Consider the following 8,662-nt stretch of genomic DNA (forward strand, 5'->3'; position numbering starts at 1 on the left):
CAGCGGCTGCTCAGCTCGGGCTGACTCGAACCGCTGTTGCTCAGAGCTCAAACTCTTGAGCGAGCTCTTAACCAGCTGAGCCACTCAGCCGGCCCTAAACAGACTCTTTTAAAGAAGTATTTTGAATACAAGGAAACTCTTTCATGTGTTCACAACTGTATCAGTTACCTATTGCTACATAACAAATTACCCCTAAATTTAGTGGCTTTAAACAACACAATTGTTTAAGCCTCACAGGTTCTGTTCCTCAAGAACCCAGTCATGACCTCGAAAGATCCTCTATTTCAGGGTCCCTTACAAACCTGTGATCAGGATTCAACTGGGGCTGCAACCATCTCAGAGTTCAGTTGGGGAACAGTCTGCCTCCAAGCTCACTCATGTGGTTGCTGTCCGTATTAAGTTCCTCACACGTTGTTGGATTGAGGTCCTCAATTCCTAATGAATTGATGTCCAGTGACCTCTTGTGGTTCCTTGCCATGTGGGCCTCTAAGGGTAGGTCACAGTATAGCAGCTGGCTTCATCAAAGGGAGCAGGCAGGAGAGATGAGAGGAAGAGGACGAGAGAGTAGAAAAGAAGATGAAGCCAGTTTTATGTAACATCTTGAAAGTGACACCCCATCACTTTAGCTTCATGTTTTTCCTTAAAAGCAAGTTACTAGGCCCAGCTCATAGTCAAGGGAAGGGGATTACATAAGAGCATGAGTATCAGGAGGCAGAGGTCATTAGGAGTCATTTCAGATTCTGCTTACCACACAACTGCGGCGTGGAGATGGGTATGTTTGGGAGGAAGGAGAGAAATGCTAGGTTCTGTGTAAGACCCAGAGACGCTGAAGAGCTTTGCTAAGTTTGTTCAAGTACTTTGGTGCAGTACTTCCCTTTCCATTGCAGGACACTCTTGCAACCCATACTTTCTATCTCTTTTTTCCTCCCCGAATCTGCATGCTGCCACCCTCTTCTCCTGCCTCCTTTTTCTTTATCTCTTATAGACTTGCCTTTTCAGTCCCTGCTGTTTTCATTGATAATAGTTAATTGATCTTGCTGCTGCTTTGCCAAAACATAAGGGGTTCTAGTACTTTTGGGGCTGTTGCTAGCATCTATTTAGGATTTATATTTACATCAATTGTTAATAATGAGAGATATGGTTGCCTCTTGGTGTCTGACTAGGGTCTGGAGTTTTTTGGTGTGTATTCCTGTGAGACTTGTTGCATATAGTACTAGCTTTTGCAGTAGACTCTCCACTTTTTAGCACCTTTCTACATGTTGTTTTGATGTTTTCCTTTTGAGAGAATTTGACCTGGAAACAGCTTTGCTTATAAGTTCACCTACTTTTGCTGGCTTTGCATGTTATGACAGGTTGGCAAGCTACAGTGAAAGATGACAGGATCTCAAAAGTCATTTTTGAAACCTTGAGTTCAAGAGCCGCTGCTTTCAGTTAGCAATTTGACAAATTATGGACAGAGTATATTTTCAACATGGAGGCTAGTACTTACAGAAGCTTTTCCTTGAGTTTTGAATGCAGATTTCCAAATTCGTATGGAGAGGGATGAGCCACCGTCATGAATATGTTTGATCACCTTTGCTCTGTTTCCACCATTATATGGAGAATGAAATTAACCAACAAGTGAGGTGGCCTTGTGCTGCCATTCCTTCTTCTGGTACATAGAGAAGTGGGTGTGGACTCCTGCTTCTTCACACTCCAGGAGAAAAAGCAGAATGTTAGTTGGAAAGGGTACAACCAATAGGGAAAGAAATTCTATTTGTAATTTTGTGAGAGGGCATTTTTGAGACTAAAAGGAGAAAAAGAAGTTTTAAAATGAGAATTCTTTTTTTTAAAAGATTTTATTGGGGAATGGGGGGAAGGGGAACAGTGTTGGGGAACTGGGGAAGGGGAACAGACAAGTTGTCCTTCAGTCTTAGTTGTGGAGGAAGCAGTTAGTTCAGCTCCAAGTCCAGTCATCATCCGGCCACCCGTTGGCAGCTCGCGGCTGCTGAGCTCAAGGTGCTGTGTTCAATCTTAGTTGGTGGGTGGGCTACGCCCACCATCCCATGTGGGAGTCGAACCCGGAAACCTTGTTGTTAGGAGCACATGCTCTTACCTGTTAAGCCATCCTGCCACCTGTTGGCAGCTCAGCTTGGGCGCAGCCCATGTGGGAATTGAACCGGTGATCCTGTTGCTCAGAGCTGGCGCTCTTAACCAACTGAGCCACTCGACCGGCCCCTAAAATGAGAATTCTTGAATTGTGGTTGAGTGGTTCACATTAGTTTTCAGTGTCCCTTCTGTGATTTACAGCTATTTTGCCTGGTGTGATGCCACTGAATATACTTATTGAGAACCTACTGTGTGACAGGCATTGTGCTAGGCACTCATCAACAATACTTCTAATCATCACAACTTGAAAACATTTCCTTCATCAGTACAAAAATGAGGCCCAGGGCAGGTCAGCAATTTGTCCGAGGACACGTCAAAGTTGTCTAGTCCAGGGTTTCCTTATTCTACTGCTTAGCTGTGGTCTGGGCTCTCCATCCCATTTGTTCCTCGCCCCGCCTCCCCTGCTCCCTCAAGTTAACAGACTAGCTTCCTTCTTGTTTCCCTCAGAGAATGAACCTGCGAGGCTCACTAGGAATTGACTGCTTATAACTGCTCATCTTCAAGCAGACCTATGCATCTGTGCAATTAAATGCCAGACCAAAATCTGTATTCTATCTTGATCTTGTTGGATTAGAGAATAAGTGAGGCCTGAAGAGAAAAGTGTGTGGGAAATTGCTTTGGTCCAGGTAGTAGTAATCTATGTCTACCAGATAGCTTTATAGAGCTAGAGTAAAATTAGACCAAGAAACCCAGAATTTAGGTTTGGAAAGCCGAGATTCATTTTAGTGAGGGCAAAGTTGAGTTATTCCTCTGTTATCATTGGCTTACAGGTTATAAATTGGAAAGGTCAACTTTTATTGTTAAGGAGGAGAGCAAATGTTTTGTGCTTCCAGTTCCCCTGAGAAATTCAGCTCTCCAGGTGTGCTCTTTTATGCTCAAAAGCAGTGATTAAGTACGGTCTCAAACACCTGAGTTTCTTGTCTGACTAGTAGCAGCTAAAATGAAAACATAATTAGAGGAAATAAGAGGGATATTTTAGTGAGTAAAGCTGATGACTGGAATGAAGAATGATGGGATGCTAGTGGAATTTTACTTTGTAACTCTGGTCACTAATGCTTTGGTCTTGTGCAAAACTGTGTTACCACTCTGTTTTGCTTGAAGGGTACTTTGCATTTTTTTGGTTGAAGCTGGTTTAAAGTTCTCATGTTGGTTTAGGGCCAGTGATGCCTGCATTTCTAAGAAGCATGGAATGTTTTGTGAAGTCACTTTAATGGCTTTACTAAGTATTGCTAAAATTAATTGAGTTTAGGAGATTTTATTTCCCTTCCAGTAATGGGGAAAGACAGCTGTTCTGTCTTTCCAAAATGTTGGAACAGATTAATGGTGTGGTTGGGAAATGCTTTTTGTTTTTTCTTTCTGGTGATGGAAGTGTTTGGTTAACAGAATCTCTGGGTATGAAGGAGGTGAATTTGGTCTCGTAGCTGGGGTCTGAGTTTACGCTTGAGCTTGAGTAACTTTTTGTGGTTAGTTAGTACACATGTAGGCAGAAGAAGTGTTTTAGTAGTTGTAGGTACTTACCTTTTTCATTAAGTCCTAGCAAGCAGTTAGCTAATAGGTCTAATATTAGTCAAATCCGCGTCCCCCACCCCGCAATCTTGCATAGATGAAGTAAATAATTCTAGATATTTAAGCTGAGCCTCTAGTATGATGGGTTAATCTGTGCCCCCCGCCCCACCCCTTTGCTTTAGGCCTCTCTGTGTCTTTTACCAAATATACAATAGTGCTCTGACCACAATCTATGTGGCCAGAATACTGATTAAAGTCCTTCAGGGCAAGTGAGCATCTTCAGTACCCTTGTCTAAAAGAAAGTGTTGACTGCTGTACTTTCATCCTTTATGAATTCTTTAAAAGCATCTATTATTTTTAATTTGCAGCAGCTCTTGCCAGGTAAAAAGTTTTGGGAAACAGATGAATCCAGCAAAGATGGACCAAAAGGAATATTCCTGGGTGATCAATGGCGAGACAGTGCCTGGGGAACATCAGGTAATCTAGATCTAGCATCTGTACTGTGATTTATGCCTGTCTTAGAGCTCCTTTCCTCAGCAGTTGGCAAGTCATGAATTTTACATCAGTGACATAAGCATGTCAAGCAATGTCCTGTCCTGCAGTATAATTGCCATGAAGGAGCTTATATGATGTAATTTATTAAAACATAATTAACACAAAATCAAATCTTCAATATTTTATTGAAGTGCTAGCCACAGGGGACTGGTCGGTCTTATTTGCAATGACCATAATTTCAGCTATAACTTCTTGTTCTGTATTGCTGTCAGCATACTTGGAGTTAGAAAATCCATGCCTGCCATTTAAAGTCATGTTTCTTTTTCCTCCCCTTGCCCGTGTAACGTGTATGGGATGATCTGTCTATAAATGTGGTTGGGGCCAAATCAAGTCACTGGGCATGGATGCTTTTCTGACAGAGTCCCCTTGAAGAGGGATGGGGGGAACTTGCAGAGGTAGCCACACTGACAGCAGAAAGACATGACAGGTGATAGGGAGGAAGGAGACAGAAAACCCAAAAGCTGATGTCTGTATAACAGCACAATGTAAGAATGGAACTGCAGATGACAGCGAGTCATCCAAAAGATCAAATTACGTTGTTGTTTTTAAAAAGGGCAGTAAAATCCCATTTTGTTTTAGCAATATCACCAATAAAATATATTAAAAAGAAATCCTGCTACTTGAAAGGGGTAAACATTAATTTATCCACTTAGCTAGATAAACCAGTTATGTGAACTGCTGTATTGCTTTGCTATCCTGGATATAGGAGGGGTGTGTTCCGTTTCCTTAGCTATATAGAATATTATATTTAGGGAAAAACACAGTAGGAGGTTTTGGCTCAACTGACCATGGCAGGTTTCCTGATTCCTAGTCATTGGTTTATCCATGAGACATCACTCGTAATTTGTTTGAGCCTCTGGCTGCACTGTATCATGCTTGTGTATCTTTTTTGTAGATCATTCAGTTTCCCAGCCAATCATGGTGCAGAGAAGACCTGGTCAGAGTTTCCATGTGAACAGTGAGGTCAATTCTGTACTGTCCCCACGGTCGGAGAGTGGGGGACTAGGCGTTAGCATGGTGGAGTATGTATTGAGCTCATCCCCGGGCGATTCCTGTCTAAGAAAAGGAGGATTTGTAAGTTGGCTTGAGGAACTTGTTCCTATATCTCTTTTTTTTTTATCATCCCCTCAAAACAAAACATGCCTGTTTAGTTTCCTTAGATATTCACAGCGCTAATTACAGGGTATTATAAAACACTTTTATTGAAATTAGATCTCAGCAAACACAGTAGGAGATGTAAACTAAACTTATATAAAAAGAGAAATGATTTTTTGGGGGGGGACACATTGATAGTAATGTGTGAGGTAAGAACTGAAATCTAATGTCAGTTCATTGGTCTACCAGAAAACACTATTTTTAGTTTAAAACAAACAAAATAAAAAGTAGGAATTAAAAAAAGAAAGCTGAAGCTGGGGTGTCAGTGGTGAATATACTGGAGAGCAGCGATTTGCCAGTACCCACGCATCCTTAAAATGGATCAGGTATGTAGGACCATTCTTGTTTCGCTAGCTGGGCTCTAATTACGGAATGATCTTTGGCCTTCTTTGTATAGCTTTGCCTCTCACACCCAGTCTGTCAGGAAATTAGAGACTCCATTAATTCTGTCTGTAATTTTTTTTTTGATTCATCACCATTGACTTCTGATGCTAAAGCCAAAGCAGCTTCTCTGTCTACAGCCTCTGCCCTTTTACATGTAAGCATTCTTCCTCAAGCACCCTTGATAGCCTTTCTCAAAACTAGTCCTTTCTTAGGTCATTGCCTTTCTAGATCTAGAAATCTTTCGATGGAAACATTTGAGTTTCTCATTGTGTGTCCTGTGTCTGGTTTTATACTCCAAGTCACAGATAGGAATGCCACGAGAGGCACCCTGAATCTGTCTTCCCTCCTTTTTGTGGGGGGCTAATACTACCTGTTGGCAATCATTTAAGGAGACCTTTTTTCCCCTCAAATGATATTAATAATTTTGCCTCCATAACTACCTTTATCTTCTAGCATTTGTTGTCAGTATTTTTATTGGCATACACATCTGTCGTTAGGTGTCAGAGACCTGGTCCTATTTTCCACTTAAACTTCTTTAGAGTAATAGTAGCTCATTTTTGGTGCAGCTTCCTCAAGTATAATTCTTTAATATGGTAGTGGACATTAAATGAATGCCTGTTGACTTGGTTGGCATGAAGAGAACAGGTCCGCATGGACTTAGGTTTATTCCAGGCATGTCAAAGGTGGTGCTTCACCTCATATTGACACTTAACATGTGGTCGGAGCTTTTAATTCCACAGAAAAACCAGAAAAAATGAGCTTCGTTAAGAGGCGGGATTGGATTTCTCCCAGTTTCACACCTAGAAGTTTGTTGTGAGGAATTTAGCCAGAAAAGGATCTTTTCGTTTTATAACCACCCTTCGGAAGATCAAGGGACTAAGCTGGGGTTTTTGTCTTGGTCTTGAGTACTAGCCATTTCCAAAGCTGACCTGGTTGCTTTTGGGTCTTTGGACCCTGCAGAGATGTAGGTCAGGTTTAGTGGCTTGTGGATCAGATAGGGAAGACTTCTTTTATTTGAATCTTCCCAAGAGGCTGCTTGGGAAGAACAAGATCTACCCTTTGGATGTGGGGAATGGGATCAGGCAAAAATGATCATTTGCCTATTGTCCCATGGGAAGAATGGCATTACTACTTCTCTTCTTTCACCTTATCCCCAGCTCACCTTTTTTTGTCCTCATACTTTTCTCATCTCATGAGCACAGATTCCTCATAGGAAGTGCTGCCTCCTAGTTTATGCCTATAACTTTTAGTTACTATAGGAGAAAAGTCAGTAGCATGTATAGTAAGTTGTTAGTGTGGCAAACAGAAACCTGTATGACTCTTGCCGTGAATTCTCTATCGTGTGTGATCTGTTTCTAATTCTTGGGCTAAATTAGTCAACGGGGCGTCTGCCTGGGTTACTGTGAAGTTTGTGGGAGGCGGAAAAATAATTGGAATAGGGAAAAGATAAAACTCTGGGATTGAATTATTACTTTTGTCTGTTTTTCTCTTTTTAAACAATTATTTCATCAGTTACTCTTAGGACAAAGCTGTATCTTTTGCATTCAGTGTCTTTTTTTTTTTTTTTTAAGGATTTTTATTGGGGAATTGGGGGATGGGAACAGCGCTGGGGAATTGGGAGAAGGGGAACAGACAAGTTGCTGTCCTTTTGTTCTTCAGTCTAGTTGTAGAGGACGTTGCTTCACTGGCCAAAGTTGGCACCATCATTGCGCTCTTCCCCGGTGAGCCAGATCAGTCACCGGCTTCTGGGCAGCTGCTCATGGCAGCTGCTGGTCACTCACTCTGGCTGCTGGCTACACGTGGTAGCCCATGGCAACCCACTGCAGCAGGGCCTGCAGCCTACTCCGTTGCTGGCGACTCACGGCAGCCCAGCTCCAGGTTGAGCTGTTGTTCAGCATCTTAGCTGTAGAGGGCAGTGTCACTTGCCCTCATGTGGGATCCAAACCGGGGCCCTCTGGCATCCCAAGCCAGCTCTTAACCAACACGCCACTTGGCCGACCCTTGTATTTTTATTTATAAAGGCAACGTCCATCCTTAGTTGTTTTGGGAGACTGGTGATTTTTAGCTCTTACAAGTATTGTCACCAGAGGAGGTTACGACCTCAGGATAGAGGTCAGAAAACTGAACAGTCAGGTAATTTACTGAGCTTCTGAGGTTTGCATTAAGATAAATGAAAATTCTGCAAATCTGCGTTCCAGCTTTTCAGAAGGGAGGTTGTGAGGAATGAAATATTACTGCATATTTTTACTTGAGTGGCATCTAAAGGGTGATACAGGAGGACTGGTCAGTGACATCAAGCTACCACATGGGCATATTCAGTATTGGTGGAGGGAGGCCTGAGGATCAGTGAATCACTTGATCAGCTTTATGGTTGTATCCTGCTGATCTTACACATAACCTGGCTTTGCTCTGCCTGTTGGGTAGGATGACACCTGACCAAAGCTCTGGTCATGGAAACCTGAATCACTTTTTTCTTTTTAATTTTTTTAATTGTGAAATACACATTTTTAGAATTAGTTTCAGCTGTACAACACAGTGCAGTAGTTATACTTTTTACCCCTCGAGGTGACAACCTCCCTCCCCCAATCCGCCGCCCCACTTCCCTCCCCCAATATCATACATATCTATTACAATTCCCTTGACATACAATATTATACAACATCAGAATTATATTTCTCGAATATTGTAGTTACCTATTTATGCTGTCTAATCCCTTCCCCTTCTCCCTCATCCCCTCCCCCTCCCAACTAGCAGCCATCAGTTGTTCCTCTATATCTCTGAGGATATTACTTTGCTTATTCAGTTTTTTAGATTCCACATATAAGTGAAATCATATGGTATTTGTCTTTCTCCGACTGACTTATTTCACTTAACATAATAGTCTCTAAGTCCATCCATATTGTCCCAAATGTTA

General features: G+C 42.0%; 1 protein-coding gene across 8 annotated transcripts in view; it reads left to right on the forward strand.

Moving 5' to 3' along the window:
- The window catches only part of PUM1 (pumilio RNA binding family member 1), a 140,003-nt gene that overhangs the window by 59,081 nt on the left and 72,260 nt on the right, over positions 1-8,662 (forward strand). For 5 of the 8 annotated variants that reach the window (XM_019660020.1, XM_019660039.1, XM_019660046.1 and 2 more), the window contains exons 4-5: positions 4,023-4,131; positions 5,105-5,283. The exons of 2 other annotated variants lie outside the window; for them this stretch is intronic. In XM_019660020.1, coding sequence (XP_019515565.1) covers positions 4,023-4,131; positions 5,105-5,283 — 288 coding nt within the window. The remainder of the gene's footprint in view (positions 1-4,022; positions 4,132-5,104; positions 5,284-8,662) is intronic. One more of the 8 variants, XM_019660029.1, reaches the window with a different exon arrangement.

This window comes from Hipposideros armiger, unplaced genomic scaffold (assembly GCF_001890085.2).
Source record: "Hipposideros armiger isolate ML-2016 unplaced genomic scaffold, ASM189008v1 scaffold_10, whole genome shotgun sequence".
NCBI classification, from domain to species: domain Eukaryota; kingdom Metazoa; phylum Chordata; class Mammalia; order Chiroptera; family Hipposideridae; genus Hipposideros; species Hipposideros armiger.